The sequence below is a fragment of the Hemitrygon akajei genome, chromosome 11, assembly GCF_048418815.1.
Source record: "Hemitrygon akajei chromosome 11, sHemAka1.3, whole genome shotgun sequence".
Taxonomy (NCBI): domain Eukaryota; kingdom Metazoa; phylum Chordata; class Chondrichthyes; order Myliobatiformes; family Dasyatidae; genus Hemitrygon; species Hemitrygon akajei.
Window position 1 is genome coordinate 76,022,757 of NC_133134.1, and position 19,374 is coordinate 76,042,130.

The 19,374-nt window shown below is 55.6% G+C and overlaps 1 protein-coding gene across 1 annotated transcript in view; it reads right to left on the reverse strand.

Moving 5' to 3' along the window:
• Positions 1-2,137, reverse strand: part of LOC140735736 (secretory carrier-associated membrane protein 3-like) — a 45,070-nt gene extending 42,933 nt beyond the window's left edge. Inside the window, exon 1 of the mRNA XM_073061174.1 lies at positions 1,996-2,137. Within this exon, the coding sequence (XP_072917275.1) occupies positions 1,996-2,037 (42 nt within the window). The 5' untranslated portion in view covers positions 2,038-2,137. The remainder of the gene's footprint in view (positions 1-1,995) is intronic.
• Positions 2,138-19,374: the final 17,237 nt, after the last annotated feature.

Below are 19,374 nucleotides of genomic sequence, written 5' to 3' on the forward strand. Positions count from 1 at the left end.
ACATGCTGCTATGAAATGATATATACTGGGAGGTCAAACCAGAACAAGTACCACAAAGAGTAGACACTAGAGTGAGTAATGGAACAGGGGAACCTTGGAGTACAGATGCTTAGTTCATTGAAAGCAGCATCACTGGTAGACACGATGAAGGGGGTGCTTGTCTACTGGCCTTCATCAGCCAGGGTGCTGGGTATGGGAGTTGAGACATTATAAGTCATTGATGAGGCTTCTCTTGGAGGACTGTGTATAGTCACCGTGCAACAGAAAAGGTTAAACTGGAAAGAGTGCAGAAGAGATCTTTGAGGATGTTACCAGCACTAAAGGATTTGAATTATGGGGAGAGTTTGGCCAGGCTAGCTCTTTATTCCTTGGAGCATGACAGAGTGAGAGGAATTTACATATTCCCCTTGTGACTGTGTGGGTTTCCTCCCAGATATTTCTGTTTTGCATCCCAAAGAAATGCAGGGTTGTTGAGTTACCCATCCCTCATAATATTACAGATCTTAGCAAGGTCACTCCTCAACCTCCTACACCCCAAAAGATGGAATGCCACTCCAGGATTCCTGGATAGCACGAAGACAGATTTCTTCTTCTGGCATTTTTTTTTGGTCTTTCACCTTCGCTCTTCTTCTAATCCTAATGTTGGCATCTTACCTCTTCTCACCTGCCTCTCACTTCTCCTTGATGCCCTTCCTTCTTCCCTTTCTCTCATGGTCCACTCTTCTATCAGATTCCTTGTTCTCCAGCCTTTCCCACCCACCTGGCTTCACTTATCAGCTTGTCCGCTTTCCCATTTCCCCCACATTTTCATTCTGGCATCTTCCCCTTTCCTTTCTAGTCCTAATGAAAGGTTTCAGCCTGAAACATTGACTGTTTATTCTCCTCCATAGATGCTGCCTGACCGGCTAAGTTCCTCCAGCTCTGTGTGTGTGTGTGTTGCTCTGGATTCCCAGCTTGTTCCACTCTGCACTCCAGCCAGTACTTAGTGTTAGTGCCCCCTCTTCTGGGCAGTATCACCAGCACTTTTGGGAAATTGGAAAAGGAAACAAGAGATGCAAGACTCTTAAATTCCTCCAGTAGTTTGTGGTTGTTTTTGAAGAGTGAGAAAGGATGAGCTGGGCATATCATCCTGGATTTTCATGTATTCGTCCCTTTCCAAGGCCAGCTAACAGCTGATGGGAACACAGTGAGCTACGGAAACTGATTAGAATTAGGATAAATGGATGATTGACCTATTGACCAAGTGGGCCATATTGCGTAGGAGCAAGTTAGCCATTCAGCCCATCAAGTCTGCTCCACCATTCAAATATGACTAATCCATTCTCCCTCTCAACCCCATTCTCCTTCTCCCCATTAATCTTTGATGCCTTAACTAATCATGAACCTATCAACCTCCACTTTAAAAATACGCAATGACTTGGCCTCCACAGCCGTCCCTGGCTATGAATTCCACAGATTCGCCACCCTCTGGCTAAACCCTCTTCATCTCTGTTATAAACGGACACTCATGTATTCTGAGGCTGCGCACTCTGGTCCTAGACTTTGCTACTAATTTAGCGATACACAATATGAACCTGGTTGTGATCCTCTGGGCACTGTCCTCCATCCCTAAAGACGCGTGGGTTGGTTAGTTAGCCTTTGGTACAAGTAAGTGTGACGAGGGGATGGGTGGGGGAAGAAAATAAGGTGCAGGGTTAGAGGGCAACAAAGATAGGGAGGGAGGGATAGGAAGTCGCAGCAGCTTGCAATGGTGGGCCAAATGGTCTCGGGTCCTCCTCTGAGCTGCACTTGTCTGGGCTCCTCCCCACCCTGCGGTGCTCCCAGATAGGGCGCAGCTACGCCCCGCAGGGTGGAGCTCCCTCCGCAGCACGATGCTCCCTCACCGAAGCCCCTCCCAACCCTCGGCGCTCCCGCTGCGTGGCCCCTCCCATCCCGCGGCGTTCCACCCTCCCCTCAGCTCCAGGCCCCCGGCCCCCGGCCCCCGGCCCCACCAACCTCAAACGGGTTGTCATCGACGCATTGCGGCGGTCGCGACATGGCGGCTGGGCGACAGGAAAGCGGACAGGCCGCGACGCCGGGAACAGTTGGCGCGGCCGCGAGGAAGCTGCGCGGTGATTGGCTCCGCCCACCCGGCCTCGCCCCGCCCACACGCCGCCAGCGGGCTGCGGCGATTTGCTCCGCCTTCCCGCGCCCTCCCCCCCGCCCACGCGCAGCGCACGCGCCGCGGGCAAGCTGCGGTGCTTTGGCGCTGTCCGCGCGCCTGGCCCGTGGATTGCGGCGGGGATTGGCTCCGCCCATCCGGCCTCGCCCCTCCCACCGACTCTTAGCCACGCCCCACTGGTGCCCCTCACCCTAAACCCAATCTAACCTCGGATCCCTCCAAAACAGATCTGATCCCTCAGATCCCTCCAGAACAGATCTGATCCCTCAGATCCAAGCCTGATTCACTGAACCCTCCAGTTGATCCCTCATTTCCCCCAGGTTTGATCCCTCAAAACCAACCCTGACTCGCTAACTTCTGGGCTGATCCTTCAATTCCGATCCATAAATCTCAATGCATTTGGCCCTCTGGCCCAGAACTTGTCTACATCCGTGCTGCCTTTTCAAATGCGACCCCCGTAAGCAGTATCCTGGCGTGCTGATCAACTCTCAGCCCTCAGGTCCAGGATGAAAACTGCAGTTGTCCCATGGTGTAGCAACCAATTGATGCAAAACTGAGGAGAACTCCAAGCATAAGCAGTTAGTGCGACTCTATTTGCGGGGCCCTCGGGAGTTCAGGGTTCAATTCCGGTGCCGGGCCCGTCTGTAAAACGTTTGTGACAGTATGGGTTTCCTCCCGATGCTCCAGTTTCGTCCCACTGCCCAAAGCCGATGCTAGCAGATTGTAAATTGTCCTGTATTTATACTAGTGTCAAATAGGTGGCTGCCAGCGATGCGACTGGTCGGGTCGGAAGGGCCTGTTTCACGCTGGATCTCTCAATACATTAAACTAATTCCCCAGGACTAATCCAATGGGGATAACTTCCACTCACCCCATCACTGAACGGTTCCCACGACATATGGACTCACTTTCTTCATCTCAGGTTCTCGATTTTTTTTATTGCTTATTATTTATCATTTTTTTCTCTTTTACAATTGCTCGGTTTATTGTCTTTTTTCTTCCGTCCTGTCTTTCATAGATACTATTATGTTTCCTGGATCTTCTAAGCACGCCTTCAGGGAAACAACCCTCAGATTTGTAAATGGTGACGTGTATGTACTTTGATAAGAAATTTACTTTGAACTTTGGACTTTGATCCCTCAAGCCCAGCCTAATCTGAGCCTGGGTGTCCACATCCACACCTGATCCCTCTGATGCCAGCCTCCATCCACTCATTTCAGCCCTCGTACACTAAACCCAGCTCCGATCTCTCTAAAACCTGCCCTGGCCCCCAGAACCAGGGGCCCACTAGATCTAGCCCCCATTCCCTCTAAACCCAGTGGCAGAGGAACACAGCATGGACCCACAGTCCCACAACCCATCATCAACCCTTATTTCCATCCACCTACTCTAAATTCTGCAACTTAACCCTCGTGTGTCTGGGATGTGGGAGGAATGCAGACCACCGGGCGGGGGGGGGGGGGAAGGGGAGGGTGGTGCACCCATATAGACATGGGGTCTCCAACCCACCTAAACACAGCCCCGTCCCCTACTCTGTTTTTCTGCTCTCGAAATACAGGGTACTGACCTGAAACATCTCTTTGACCTCCAACCATCAGGCACAAGGAACGCAAGTATGAAAACAAGGTCTGCTAGGCTGGGTGACAGCTTCTTCCCCCAGGCTGTGAGATTTCTGCACACCCAGTACACATTGTTAACAACAGTGCCAGTGCAGTAGCATTTTTGTATATTTAACTCAGTGTCGTCTGAACGGTATATGCACCGTATGTCACCTTGCACGTCCACAGAATATAATTTGTTTTGTGCTGTGGATGATATATGCAGAGGGTTTCGCACCTTGGTCTCTGGTCGTTTTGTTCGGTTGAACTTGATGATTCCTTTCGCTGCTCGAACCAGAGTTCCTCCAAGCAGGCTGCTTGCTGCTGGAGCTTCCTCTCTCCCTGGCATTCCAAAACCAGACTCCGAACCCCAGGCTCCAGCCCCGGAGCGAGCTCTTCACTTCCGTGGCCTCGGACAGTGAGGAACTTACCCCTCAGTGAGGTTTATTTTCCAAGCTAGCAACACACACAAGTCCAACGAAGGTGACCACAAGAAAGAATTAACTGGGAATACAGATCCGTAATTCCTCCAAAGTGACATTACAGGTAGAAGACCTCAAAAAGGCTGCACCCCTCAGTAAGGACCCCTGTCACCCAGGACACGCCCTCTCCTCACTGCTACCATCAGGGAGGAGGTACAGGAGCTTGAACACACACTCAACGTTTCTTCACCTCCTCCATCAGATTTCTGAATGAACAATGAACCCATCCTCAGTATTTTCCCTCTTTTTGCACAATTTATTTAATTTATATTTTTATACACACAGTACTATGTAGAATTCTTAAACACATACTGTATATATGCCCCAGCTAGGGTGCGTAAGACTTTTGCACAGCACTACTGCCGCCAAAATTAAAAAAGCAAATTTCACGATATATGTGAGTGATGATAAACCCGATTCTGATAGGGATGTCTGTTGTGGACTGAATGTACAGGGAGACGTGAAGCATGGTTGGGGAGCGGGGACGGAGCAGGAAGCAGCAGAGAGACGTTCTGTAGTGATCAATAAACCAATTGTTTGGAATCAAATGCCCTTGCCTGGTGTCTTGTACCCATGCCAATCCCCGCCCTGGCACTCCTTCTCTGTCACCCCTCCCGCACCATTCCCAACATCCTTCACTCTCGCCGGACTTACAAACCCACTCTCTGCTCCACATTGACAAATACAGGACTGTGAAAAGTCTTGGGCAGCCTGGCTAAATATATGTGCCTAAGGTTTATTCACAGTACTGTATATCCTGTTGTCATTTACCGTTTCTGTCACTGCGTATTGCAATGTACTGCTGCTGCAACGCAACAAATGTCAGTGATAGTAAACCTGATTCTGATACCAAATCAGAGTCGTAAAGATATCTTTTGGCATATTGGCCTTCACATCTTCTCCCAGTCTGTTGTTGCCAGAACAATCTTCTATGCAGTGTGCTGGGGCAATGGCATCAACACGGGTGATGCCAACAGGCTCAATAAACTGATTAGAAAGGCTGGCTCTGTTATTGGATTCAAACTGGACACACTGGAGGCTGTGGTAGAACAAGGGACCCTGTGGGAAATCCTGGCATCACCCTCTGCATGCCACCTTGGCTGAACAGAGGGGCATTTTTAGTGACAGACTAAGACAACTGTGCTGCCTCAAAGAGCTCTATATGAGGTCATTCCTACCCTTGGCCACTAGGCTCTATAATGAGTCAACCTATAGCTGGGGAAGTGATGACACCCCCCCCCCCCCCACCCCCGTTAGAGTCTTTGAGGTATTTTTTATTCTTTCTACTTCTCTTCTAATATTTATATCTGTGCACTGTAATGCTACTGTGATCCTTTGGGATCAATATGGGATCTATCTATCTATACTGTGTATCACAGTATAGAGCACAGGAGTTGGGATGTTATGTTGAAGATGTGTAAGATGCTGATGTGGAGCGTTATGTGCTGTTCTAGTCACCTACCTAGACGAAAGATTGAAAGAGTGCGGAGAAAATTTACAAGGATGTTGCCGGGATTTGGGGACCCGAGTTATAGGGAAATGTTGAATTGTTTAGGACTTTATTCCTGGAGCATAGGAGAATGAGGAGAGATTTGCGTACAAATCTAGGAGGGAAATCCGGTGCATGCAAGTAGGCTTTTCCGCTGAGGTTGGGTGAGACGAGAACAACAGTTTGTGGGTTTGGGGTGAAAAGTGAAATGTTGAAGAGGAATCTGGGGGGAGGGGCTTCTTCACTCAGAGGATGGTGAGAGTGTGTAACGAGCTGCCAGTGGTAGCGGTGGATGCGGGTTCGATTGCAACATTTAGGAGAAGATTGAGTAGGTACGTGGATGAGAGGGATATGGTGGGCTGTGGTCAATGGGTAATAGTTCAGTATTGACTAGATGGGCCAAAGGACCCATTTCTGTGCTGTAGTACTGTAAGGCTCTAGGACTCTAAGAACAAAGAAATGGCAGCTGAACTTCATGGGTACTTTGCATCAGTCTTCACTGTGGAAGACACTAGCAGTGTGCCAGAGGTCTGTGAGTGTCAGGGAGCAGGGTTGAGAGCCATTGCTATTACAAAGGAAAAAGTGCGAGGCAAACTGAAAGGTCTTACGGTGGATAAATCACTTGGACCAGATGGACTGCAGCCCAGAGTCCTGAGAGAGGTTGCTGGAGAGATAACTGATGCGTTGGTCATGGTCTTTCAAGAATCACTTGATCCTGGCATGGTCCCAGAAGACTGGAAAATTGCAAATGTCACTCCACTCTTTAAGGGAGGCAAAGGAAAGGAAATTATGGGCCGGTTAGCCTGACCCCAGTGGTTGGGAAAGTGTTGGAGTCTGTTACTAAGGATGAGGTTTCCAGGTACTTGGAGACTAATGATAAAATGTCAAAGTCAGCACGGTTTCTGTAAAGGGAAATGTTGCCTGACAAATCCGTTAGAGCTCTTCAAGGAAGTAACAAGCTGGGCGGACAAAGGAGAGGCAGTGGATGTTATTTACTAAGATTTTCAGAAGGCATTTGATAAGGTACCACACATGAGGCTGCTTAACAAGATAAAATCCCATGACATTACAGGAAATATATTGACATGGATAGAGAAATGGCTGACAGGCAGGAGGCAGCGAGTGGAAATAAAAGAGGTTTTTTCTGGTTGGCTGCCAGTGACTAGTGGTGTTTCTCAAGGGTCAGTATTGGGACCGCTACTCTTCACATTGTTTGTCAATGATTTGAATAATAGAATTGATGGCTTTGTGGCAAAGTTTGCAGATGATACAAAGATAGGTAGACAGGTAGGTAGTGCTGAGGCAGGTATATGGGGTTGAGTGGGATCTGGGATCAACCATGATAGAATGGCAGAGTAAACTTGATGGGCTGAATGGCCTAATTCTGCTCCTATGTCTTATGGTGTAAAAAGAATGTCATGGTCCGGTCTGTGAAATCTGCATTCCGGCTCACGGTCCGGTCCAGCTCCTTATTCCAGGTTTTCCGGTTTTCCCCAGTTTCTGTTGAGGCAGCTGATTCTCGTTTGGGCTGGCCTCATAAATAGCTTCAGGATTCAGCCTCTGGCTGCTGGATTGTTCCTGTCTAAACCCCCCGTCTGTTTCCCTTCCCTTCACCTTCCTTCTGGAGCCTCGCCTCGCCTGAAGCCTCACCTTCACTGCTGTCAAGTTCAACCACCAGAGCAAAATAGGAACTGTCTTTCATCGTTTTGAACTGTTTCTGTGTCCATGTCTTCTCTAGGTAGGTCCAGCTATCTGCCGCTACCTAGTGTTGGGAACCGCCTTTGTGTCCTCACCTTCGCTAGGTAAGTCCGGCCGTCTGCCACTACCTAGTGTTGGGAACTCTCTTTGTGTCCTCACCTTCGCTAGGTAAGTCCGGCCGTCTGCCACTACCTAGTGTTGGGAACTCTCTTTGTGTCCTCACCTTCGCTAGGTAAGTCCGGCCGTCTGCCACTACCTAGTGTTGGGAACTCTCTTTGTGTCCTCACCTTCGCTAGGTAAGTCCGGCCGTCTGCCACTACCTAGTGTTGGGAACTCTCTTTGTGTCCTCACCTTCTCTAGGTAGGTCCGGCCGTCTGCCGCTACCTAGTGTTGGGAACTCTCTTTGTGTCCTCACCTTCTCTAGGTAGGTCCGGCCGTCTGCCGCTACCATGTGTTGGGATCATTCTCATTGTATTCTGCATTCCGTGTATGAGTCCCGGCCCTATGTCCTGTCCCCAAGGAGGGGTCCTGACTCTGTGTTCAGTGTTCCCCTGCTCGAGTCCAAGGCTCAGTAGGCAGGCTGTTTGCCGCTACTCAAGTGGACTGTGGTTGTTTTGTCGTCTCGTATCCAGCTCAGTAGGCAGGCCATTTGCTGCTACTCGAATGGACTGTCATTGTTTGTCGTTCCGTGTCCAAGTCTAGTCCAAGTCGTAGCCTAGGCCCTGAGTCCTGGTCTCGTCCAGGGCCAGTGTCCGTGTCCAGCTACACCTCTTCCAGCTTTGCTCTCCCTCGACCTAGGCTCTGCGTTCCTGTCTCTTCCTCGACCAAGTCAGGCTTCGGGGTCTCGTTCAGTCCTAGAACCTTGTCCTGACCAAGCCTTGGCTTTGTGTTCTTGTCTTGTCCATGTGCTTCGCCCAGCCCAGGAGTACCTTGCCCAGCCCGGTGCTGGGATTCCCTCGTCCTGTGCTGGGGTTCCCTTGTCCTGTCCAGGAGTCTCGCGTCCAGTCCTGTTGCCTCTCCTCGTCCTGTAGCCATGTCTTGTCCTCACCTGGTTCTGGAGTCCAAGCCCGAGTCAAGACCCAGGTTCTGGGTCCTTGTCCAGTCTTTGGCTCGGAGTCCAAGCCCAGGCTCCTAGTTCCCAGTTCCATGTCCTGTTCCGTTATCCTAGAAAAGTCCTAGCCCAGGCCTGGAATCCTTGTCTCGTCCGGGGCCTGTGTCATGTCCAACATCCTTTCTTCCTCACTTTCCTTGCTTCCTTTCCACACCTAGTCCTGTTCCTAGTACTTCAGTGTCTGTATCCTTATGACAGAACAATCCAGCCAGTCTTGGACCCAGCGACACAGACACTGTCGTTTAACACTTGCTATCCTCTCTCCTGTTGAATGCCCCCCCACCTGCCCATGTCCTCCATAGTCTGGGGAAGCCTTTTGAGTCTCCAGGAGGCTCCCATAGAGTGGGGGGGGGGGGGGGGGTCTAATGTCATCGTCCGGTCCATGAAATCCACATTCCAGTTTATGGTCCGATCCAAGTTCCTTACTCCAGGTTTTCCGGTTTTCCCCAGTTTCTGTTGAGGCAGCTGATTCTTGTTTGGGCTGGCCTCATAAATAGCTTCAGGATTCAGCCTCTGGCTGCTGAATCGTTCCTGTCCAAACCCCCCGTCTTTTTCCCTTCACCTTCCTCCTGGAGCCTCACCTCACCTGAAGCCTTGCCTTCACTGCTGTCAAGTTCAACCACCGGAGCAAGATAGGAACTGTCTTTCATCGTATTGAACTGTTTCTGTGTCCACCCCTTCGCTAGGTGGGTCTGGCCATTTGCCGCTACCTTGTGTTGAGATCCGTCTCGTAGTATTCTGCATTCAGTATACGAGTCCCGGCCCTACGTCCTGTACCCAAGGAGGGGTCCTGACTCTGTGTAAAGCCTTGGCCCTATGTCCTGCTCCCAAGGAGGGGTCCTGGCTCTGTGTTCAGTGTTCCCCTGCTCGAGTCCAAGGCTCAGTAGGCAGGCTGTTTGCCACTACTCGAATAGACTGTTGTTGTTTGTCATTCTGTATCCAAGTCTAGTCCAAGTCGTAGCCTAGGCCCTGAGTCCTGGTCTTGTACAGGGCCAGTGTCCGTGTCCACCTACGCCTCTCCCCGCTTCTGCTTTGCTCTCCCTCGACCTAGGCTCTGCGTTCCTGTCTCTTCCTCGACCAAGTCAGGCTTCGGGGTCTCGTTCAGTCCTAGCCATGTCCTCCATAGTCTGGGGAAGCCCTTTGAGTCTCCAGGGCTGGTGTCCGTGTCCAGCTACGCCTCTCCCTGCTTCTGTTTTGCTCTCCCTCTACCTAGGCTCTGCATTCCATGTCCAATCCTAGTCAAGTCCTGGCCCAGGCCCAGAATCCTTGTCTTCCCCACTTCACTTGCTTCCTTTCCACGCCTAGTCCTGTTCCTAGTACTTCAGTGTCTGTGTCTTGCATTTGGGTCTGCTCCCAACGCCCCCCTTATGACAAAGAAAGCTTGGGCAAAGATACCAAGATATTTATTTAGAACAATGTTGGCTTATTATCTCTGATGTAAACCCGGTGTCTCTTTCTTCAGAAAGGTTACAGACTGGATGCTGTGATTTCCAACCTGGAACCAGCTCATCCTGGGAGAACAGATCTTGTTCACACTGGAGAAAGTTTGGCCCGAAGGTCGAACTTGTGATCGGAGAGTTCTGAGTTTGAGGCCCGAACGTCAAACACTTGATTGCAGGGTCCTGAGGTCAATAAAATCCACAGAAGGTCAAGGACAGGAGGCAAGTCCAGAGGTAGAGGTGCAAAGGTCGAAGCCCCTGGGTTGTCCAGAGGTCAGAAGCCCGATGTCTGCGAGGCTGGGCCGGGGATTGGGGACTGGAGGCTGGAGCCAAGTCTGTGAATCTCTGTGAGTCTGCTGGGCAGGTCAAAGCCCAATGTCTGTAGGCCCGAGTCCACTGGAGGCCAGAGGCCTGTTCTTTGCAGGTGGGTGGGAGGATAGGACGGGACTTGTTCTGTGTTGTTCTGCCAAGCGCTATGAGCAGGCTGTGTTGGCACCAGAATGTGTAGTGACACTAGTGGGCTCCCCCCCCCCCCCCACAAGTGTGTTGATTGTTAACGTAAAAGATTTCACTTCACATTTTGATGTACACCTGACAAATAAACTTGAATTTTGATGTCTGCCAGTCTGAGAGACCGGGGCCAAGGACTCGAGGCCTGAAGGAGGGCTCTCCTGGGGGATTGTTTGAAGCTGTGTAGGGGATGGGAAAATGGGTGTCGTCTCGTTCTGGTGTTTTTGTGGTTCTGCTGAAGATGCCAGGCACCAGATTGTGTGGCGACACCCCAGCACATCCTTAATGCAGACAGAACACTTCACTCTGTATTTTGATGTACACGTTATATTAAATAAGTCAGGGTTTGGTCAACATCCAGGCAGTTTGAGGAGGAGTTTTGCAAATATTTTCTCATCTAACCCCAGCCCACACTCTGGTACGTTAACCCTTTGCCCCCATCCCAGGCAGGGAATTATTCTTTTGGGTCCAAGGAAGAAGACTTCCAGGATGGGATTAATCAACCCTTTTCCCAACTAAATTCCTGCTTATGAGGCTGGGAGGAGACTAGGGTGGGGGAAGTGGGGTAGGAGACAAAGAGGAGGGTGGGTGGGGTGAACCCCATTCTCGCCAACACTCCCAGTCTTCTTCCCCTAACCTCTCACACCTTTGACCCACCCATGACCTGCAACCTTTCACCCCAGACCCCCCTACCCTCTCCACCCAACCCCTAACTTCTCACCCCATCCTTCTTATCTTTGATCCTTCCCTTACTTATAGCCTCCCCTGACCTCTGACCCCAGTCTCCTTACCTTTGACCCACACAGGGGCATCAGCTTTCTCCTCGAGACACCACCCTCTCCTCCTGAGCCCCTAACCCCTAAGATCCTTACCACAAAGACACCATTCCATCCACCCAACACCCCCCTCGAAAGCAGCAACAAAGAGAGACAGAGACTGTGTCAAAGAGACGGGAGAGAGGTGGGAAAGAGCTGAGGTGTCATAGGGTTATAAAGCATTACAATGCAGAAACAGGCCCTTCAGCCCATCTCGTCCATTCTGTCTATCAGCTCATCGACTGCTCCTGGACCACAGCCCTCCATTCCTCTCCCATCTACAGACATCTGAACTTCTCCTTGGGGTGGGGGGAGAGAGAGGACGAGGAGTTGCAGTCATACAATGCTACAGCACAGGAACAGGCCCTTCCACCCATCTAGTTTGTGCTGAACTGTTATTCTGCCTAGTCCCATTGACCTGCTCCTGGACGACAGTTCTCCAGAGCCCTGCCATCCACATACTTCTCCAAACTTCCCGAACAGGTGGGTTAGAGTGAGGAAAAGAGGGCAGGAATGGAGAGGGAGGGGAATCGTGTTGTATGCAAGAGGACAGTTAGCCGTAGGCATGAGCTCCAAGGTTCCTGGCCCCATGGGCTCCCTACCCCTGGAGGGCTCTGAAGGCAAGCAGAGGGGGGTCGTTCACCATCACAATGAACACGTAGATCAGCTCAATGTCTGCGCTGGAGGGGGGTGACGATCTGAAACTTCCTCAAGATCTGCAGGGGCAGCAAACACAAAACAGTGATTAATGGGACGTTGAGGGAAGGTGGGGGGAGACACGGTGAGCGACTGGGTGAGAGATGAGAGGGTAGATGGGGGGGTGAGAGGGTAGGTGACGATGCAGGGATAAAAGCGGAGAGGAGAGGACTTTTTTTTAAGGATTATATGGGTCAGCACACATGAAGGGCTAAAGGGCCTGTACCGTGCTGTAGTGTTCTATGGGGATAGGTGAGCAGCAGGAAAGGAGGAGGGAGAGGATGAAGGCAGGGGAGGAAAATGTGTGGGGGAAAGGGAGGGCATAGGGTGGAGCAGAGAGGGAGGAAGGGAGGTGATAAGGGGTAGGAATGTTGAGGGGTTGTGAGAGAGAGGGTGTGAGTGGAGGAGTAAGGAGAGGAGGGAATGAGGTGGAGGTCAGAGGTTATGGTGGGTTTGTCGGAAGGAGGAGGAGAAAGGGGAGGAAGAGAGAAGGGTGGGGAAGGGGAGGAATGTGGTGGGAGGGTCAGAGAGGAGGGGTGGGGAGGAATGTGGTGGGAGGGTCAGAGAGGAGGGGGTGGGGAGGATTGTGGTGGGAGGGTCAGAGAGGAGGGGGTGAGGAGGAATGTGGTGGGAGGGTCAGAGAGGAGGGGGTGGGGAGGAATGTGGTGGGAGGGTTAGAGAGGAGGGGGTGGGGAGGAATGTAGTGGGAGGGTCAGAGAGGAGGGGGTGTGGAGGAATGTGGTGGGAGGGTCAGAGAGGAGGGGTGAGGAGGAATGTGGTGGGAGGGTCAGAGAGGAGGGGATGGGGAGGAATGTGGTGGGAGGGTCAGAGAGGAGGGGTGGGGAGGAATGTGGTGGGAGGGTCAGAGAGGAGGGGTGGGGAGGAATGTGGTGGGAGGGTCAGAGCGGAGGGATGGGGAAGAATGCGGTGGGAGGGTCAGAGAGGAGGGGGTGTGGAGGAATGTGGTGGGAGGGTCAGAGAGGAGGGGGTGTGGAGGAATGTGGTGGGAGGGTCAGAGAGGAGGAGTGGGGAGGAATGTGGTGGGAGGGTCAGAGAGGAGGGGGTGAGGAGGAATGTGGTGGGAGGGTCAGAGAGGAGGGGGTGAGGAGGAATGTGGTGGGAGGGTCAGAGAGGAGGGGGTGGGGAGAAATGTGGTGGGAGGGTCAGAGAGGAGGGGGTGTGGAGGAATGTGGTGGGAGGGACAGAGCGGAGGGATGGGGAAGAATGTGGTGGGAGGGTCAGAGAGGAGGGGGTGTGGAGGAATGTGGTGGGAGGGTCAGAGAGGAGGGGGTGGGGAGGAATGTGGTGGGAGGGTCAGAGCGGAGGGATGGGGAGGAATGTGGTGGGAGGGACAGAGAGGAGGGGTGGGGAGGAATGTGGTGGGAGGGTCAGAGAGGAGGGGGTGTGGAGGAATGTGGTGGGAGGGTCAGAGAGGAGGGGTGGGGAGGAATGTGGTGGGAGGGTCAGAGAGGAGGGGGTGAGGAGGAATGTGGTGGGAGGGTCAGAGAGGAGGGGGTGAGGAGGAATGTGGTGGGAGGGTCAGAGAGGAGGGGGTGGGGAGAAATGTGGTGGGAGGGTCAGAGAGGAGGGGGTGTGGAGGAATGTGGTGGGAGGGACAGAGCGGAGGGATGGGGAAGAATGTGGTGGGAGGGTCAGAGAGGAGGGGGTGAGGAGGAATGTGGTGGGAGGGTCAGAGAGGAGGGGGTGAGGAGGAATGTGGTGGGAGGGTCAGAGAGGAGGGGGTGGGGAGAAATGTGGTGGGAGGGTCAGAGAGGAGGGGGTGTGGAGGAATGTGGTGGGAGGGACAGAGCGGAGGGATGGGGAAGAATGTGGTGGGAGGGTCAGAGAGGAGGGGGTGTGGAGGAATGTGGTGGGAGGGTCAGAGAGGAGGGGGTGGGGAGGAATGTGGTGGGAGGGTCAGAGAGGAGGGGGTGGGGAAGAATGTGGTGGGAGGGTCAGAGAGGAGGGGGTGTGGAGGAATGTGGTGGGAGGGTCAGAGAGGAGGGGGTGAGGAGGAATGTAGTGGGAGGGTCAGAGCGGAGGGATGGGGAAGAATGTGGTGGGAGAGTCAGAGAGGAGGGGGTGTGGAGGAATGTGGTGGGAGGGTCAGAGAGGAGGGGGTGTGGAGGAATGTGGTGGGAGGGTCAGAGAGGAGGGGTGGGGAGGAATGTGGTGGGAGGGTCAGAGAGGAGGGGGTGGGGAGGAATGTGGTGGGAGGGTCAGAGAGGAGGGGGTGGGGAGGAATGTGGTGGGAGGGTCAGAGCGGAGGGGGTGGGGAGGAATGTGGTGGGAGGGTCAGAGCGGAGGGGGTGGGGAGGAATGTGGTGGGAGGGTCAGAGAGGAGGGGGTGGGGAGGAATGTGGTGGGAGGGTCAGAGAGGAGGGGGTGGGGAGGAATGTGGTGGGAGGGTCAGAGAGGAGGGGGTGGGGAGGAATGTGGTGGGAGGGTCAGAGCGGAGGGGGTGGGGAGGAATGTGGTGGGAGGGTCAGAGAGGAGGGGGTGGGGAGGAATGTGGTGGGAGGGTCAGAGAGGAGGGGGTGGGGAGGAATGTGGTGGGAGGGTCAGAGAGGAGGGGGTGGGGAGGAATGTGGTGGGAGGGTCAGAGCGGAGGGGGTGGGGAGGAATGTGGTGGGAGGGTCAGAGAGGAGGGGGTGGGGAGGAATGTGGTGGGAGGGTCAGAGAGGAGGGGGTGGGGAGGAATGTGGTGGGAGGGTCAGAGAGGAGGGGGTGAGGAGGAATGTGGTGGGAGGGTCAGAGAGGAGGGTTGGGGAGGAATGTAGTAGGAGGGACAGAGGAGGGGGTGAGGAGGAATGTAGTGGGAGGGACAGAGGAGGGGGTGAGGAGGAATGTGGTGGGAGGGTCAGAGAGGAGGGGGTGTGGAGGAATGTGGTGGGAGGGACAGAGAGGAGGGGTGGGGAGGAATGTGGTGGGAGGGTCAGAGAGGAGGGGGTGTGGAGGACTGTGGTGGGAGGGTCAGAGAGGAGGGTTGGGGAGGAATGTAGTAGGAGGGACAGAGGAGGGGGTGAGGAGGAATGTAGTGGGAGGGACAGAGGAGGGGGTGAGGAGGAATGTGATGGGAGGGTCAGAGCGGAGGGGTGGGGAGGAATGTAGTGGGAGGGACAGAGAGGAGGGGGTGGGGAGGAATGTGGTGGGAGGGTCAGAGAGGTGGGGGTGGGGAGGAATGTAGTGGGAGGGTCAGAGAGGAGGGGGTGGGGAGGAATGTGGTGGGAGGGTCAGAGAGGAGGGGGTGTGGAGGAATGTAGTGGGAGGGACAGAGGAGGGGGTGAGGAGGAATGTGATGGGAGGGTCAGAGAGGAGGGGTGGGGAGGAATGTAGTGGGAGGGACAGAGAGGAGGGGGTGGGGAGGAATGTGGTGGGAGGGTCAGAGAGGTGGGGGTGGGGAGGAATGTGGTGGGAGGGTCAGAGAGGAGGGGGTGGGGAGGAATGTAGTGGGAGGGTCAGAGAGGAGGGGGTGGGGAGGAATGTAGTGGGAGGGTCAGAGAGGAGGGGGTGGGGAGGAATGTAGTGGGAGGGTCAGAGAGGAGGGGTGGGGAGGAATGTGGTGGGAGGGTCAGAGAGGAGGGGTGGGGAGGAATGTGGTGGGAGGGTCAGAGAGGAGGGGGTGGGGAGGAATGTAGTGGGAGGGTCAGAGAGGACGGGGTGAGGAGGAATGTGGTGGGAGGGAGAGAGAGGAGGGGGTGAGGAGGAATGTGGTGGGATGGTCAGAGAGGAGGGGGTGGGTAGGAATGTGGTGGGAGGGTCAGAGAGGAGGGGGTGGGGAGGAATGTGGTGGGAGGGACAGAGCGGAGGGGGTGGGGAGGAATGTGGTGGGAGGGTCAGAGCGGAGGGGGTGGGGAGGAATGTGGTGGGAGGGTCAGAGAGGAGGGGGTGGGGAGGAATGTGGTGGGAGGGTCAGAGAGGAGGGGGTGGGGAGGAATGTGGTGGGAGGGTCAGAGAGGAGGGGGTGGGGAGGAATGTGGTGGGAGGGTCAGAGAGGAGGGGTGGGGAGGAATGTGGTGGGAGGGTCAGAGAGGAGGGGGTGGGGAGGAATGTAGTGGGAGGGTCAGAGAGGACGGGGTGAGGAGGAATGTGGTGGGAGGGAGAGAGAGGAGGGGGTGAGGAGGAATGTGGTGGGATGGTCAGAGAGGAGGGGGTGGGGAGGAATGTGGTGGGAGGGTCAGAGAGGAGGGGTGAGGAGGAATGTGGTGGGAGGGTCAGAGAGGACGGGGTGAGGAGGAATGTGGTGGGAGGGAGAGAGAGGAGGGGGTGAGGAGGAATGTGGTGGGAGGGTCAGAGAGGAGGGGATGGGGAGGAATGTGGTGGGAGGGTCAGAGAGGAGGGGGTGGGGAGGAATGTGGTGGGAGGGTCAGAGAGGAGGGGGTGGGGAGGAATGTGGTGGGAGGGACAGAGTGGAGGGGGGTGGGGAGGAATGTGGTGGGAGGGTCAGAGAGGAGGGGGTGGGGAGGAATGTGGTGGGAGGGTCAGAGAGGAGGGGGTGGGGAGGAATGTGGTGGGAGGGACAGAGCGGAGGGGGGTGGGGAGGAATGTGGTGGGAGGGTCAGAGCGGAGGGGGTGGGGAGGAATGTGGTGGGAGGGTCAGAGAGGAGGGGGTGGGGAGGAATGTGGTGGGAGGGTCAGAGAGGAGGGGGTGGGGAGGAATGTGGTGGGAGGGTCAGAGAGGAGGGGGTGGGGAGGAATGTGGTGGGAGGGTCAGAGAGGACGGGGTGGGGAAGAATGTGGTGGGAGGGTCAGAGCGGACGGATGGGGAAGAATGTGGTGGGAGGGTCAGAGCGGAGGGGGTGGGAAGGAATGTGGTGGGAGGGTCAGAGAGGAGGGGGTGGGGAGGAATGTGGTGGGAGGGTCAGAGAGGAGGGGGTGGGGAGGAATGTGGTGGGAGGGTCAGAGCGGAGGGGGTGGGGAGGAATGTGGTGGGAGGGGTGGGGAGGAATGTGGTGGGAGGGTCAGAGAGGAGGGGATGGGGAGGAATGTAGTGGGAGGGTCAGAGAGGAGGGGGTGGGGAGGAATGTGGTGGGAGGGTCAGAGCGGAGGGGATGGGGAAGAATGTGGTGGGAGGGTCAGAGCGGAGGGGATGGGGAGGAATGTAGTGGGAGGGACAGAGAGGAGGGGGTGTGGAGGAATGTGGTGGGAGGGTCAGAGAGGAGGGGGTGGGGAGAAATGTGGTGGGAGGGACAGAGCGGAGGGGGTGGGGAGGAATGTGGTGGGAGGGTCAGAGCGGAGGGGGTGGGGAGGAATGTGGTGGGAGGGTCAGAGAGGAGGGGGTGGGGAGGAATGTGGTGGGAGGGTCAGAGAGGAGGGGGTGGGGAGGAATGTGGTGGGAGGGTCAGAGAGGAGGGGGTGGGGAGGAATGTGGTGGGAGGGTCAGAGAGGAGGGGTGGGGAGGAATGTGGTGGGAGGGTCAGAGAGGAGGGGGTGGGGAGGAATGTAGTGGGAGGGTCAGAGAGGACGGGGGTGAGGAGGAATGTGGTGGGAGGGACAGAGCGGAGGGATGGGGAAGAATGTGGTGGGAGGGTCAGAGAGGAGGGGGTGAGGAGGAATGTGGTGGGAGGGTCAGAGAGGAGGGGGTGAGGAGGAATGTGGTGGGAGGGTCAGAGAGGAGGGGGTGGGGGAGAAATGTGGTGGGAGGGTCAGAGAGGAGGGGGGTGTGGAGGAATGTGGTGGGAGGGACAGAGCGGAGGGATGGGGAAGAATGTGGTGGGAGGGTCAGAGAGGAGGGGGTGTGGAGGAATGTGGTGGGAGGGTCAGAGAGGAGGGGGTGGGGAGGAATGTGGTGGGAGGGTCAGAGAGGAGGGGGTGGGGAAGAATGTGGTGGGAGGGTCAGAGAGGAGGGGGTGTGGAGGAATGTGGTGGGAGGGTCAGAGAGGAGGGGGTGAGGAGGAATGTAGTGGGAGGGTCAGAGCGGAGGGATGGGGAAGAATGTGGTGGGAGAGTCAGAGAGGAGGGGGTGTGGAGGAATGTGGTGGGAGGGTCAGAGAGGAGGGGGTGTGGAGGAATGTGGTGGGAGGGTCAGAGAGGAGGGGTGGGGAGGAATGTGGTGGGAGGGTCAGAGAGGAGGGGGTGGGGAGGAATGTGGTGGGAGGGTCAGAGAGGAGGGGGTGGGGAGGAATGTGGTGGGAGGGTCAGAGCGGAGGGGGTGGGGAGGAATGTGGTGGGAGGGTCAGAGCGGAGGGGGTGGGGAGGAATGTGGTGGGAGGGTCAGAGAGGAGGGGGTGGGGAGGAATGTGGTGGGAGGGTCAGAGAGGAGGGGGTGGGGAGGAATGTGGTGGGAGGGTCAGAGAGGAGGGGGTGGGGAGGAATGTGGTGGGAGGGTCAGAGCGGAGGGGGTGGGGAGGAATGTGGTGGGAGGGTCAGAGAGGAGGGGGTGGGGAGGAATGTGGTGGGAGGGTCAGAGAGGAGGGGGTGGGGAGGAATGTGGTGGGAGGGTCAGAGAGGAGGGGGTGGGGAGGAATGTGGTGGGAGGGTCAGAGCGGAGGGGGGTGGGGAGGAATGTGGTGGGAGGGTCAGAGAGGAGGGGGTGGGGAGGAATGTGGTGGGAGGGTCAGAGAGGAGGGGGTGGGGAGGAATGTGGTGGGAGGGTCAGAGAGGAGGGGGTGAGGAGGAATGTGGTGGGAGGGTCAGAGAGGAGGGTTGGGGAGGAATGTAGTAGGAGGGACAGAGGAGGGGGTGAGGAGGAATGTAGTGGGAGGGACAGAGGAGGGGGTGAGGAGGAATGTGGTGGGAGGGTCAGAGAGGAGGGGGTGTGGAGGAATGTGGTGGGAGGGACAGAGAGGAGGGGTGGGGAGGAATGTGGTGGGAGGGTCAGAGAGGAGGGGGTGTGGAGGACTGTGGTGGGAGGGTCAGAGAGGAGGGTTGGGGAGGAATGTAGTAGGAGGGACAGAGGAGGGGGTGAGGAGGAATGTAGTGGGAGGGACAGAGGAGGGGGTGAGGAGGAATGTGATGGGAGGGTCAGAGCGGAGGGGTGGGGAGGAATGTAGTGGGAGGGACAGAGAGGAGGGGGTGGGGAGGAATGTGGTGGGAGGGTCAGAGAGGTGGGGGTGGGGAGGAATGTAGTGGGAGGGTCAGAGAGGAGGGGGTGGGGAGGAATGTGGTGGGAGGGTCAGAGAGGAGGGGGTGTGGAGGAATGTAGTGGGAGGGACAGAGGAGGGGGTGAGGAGGAATGTGATAGGAGGGTCAGAGAGGAGGGGTGGGGAGGAATGTAGTGGGAGGGACAGAGAGGAGGGGGTGGGGAGGAATGTGGTGGGAGGGTCAGAGAGGTGGGGGTGGGGAGGAATGTGGTGGGAGGGTCAGAGAGGAGGGGGTGGGGAGGAATGTAGTGGGAGGGTCAGAGAGGAGGGGGTGGGGAGGAATGTAGTGGGAG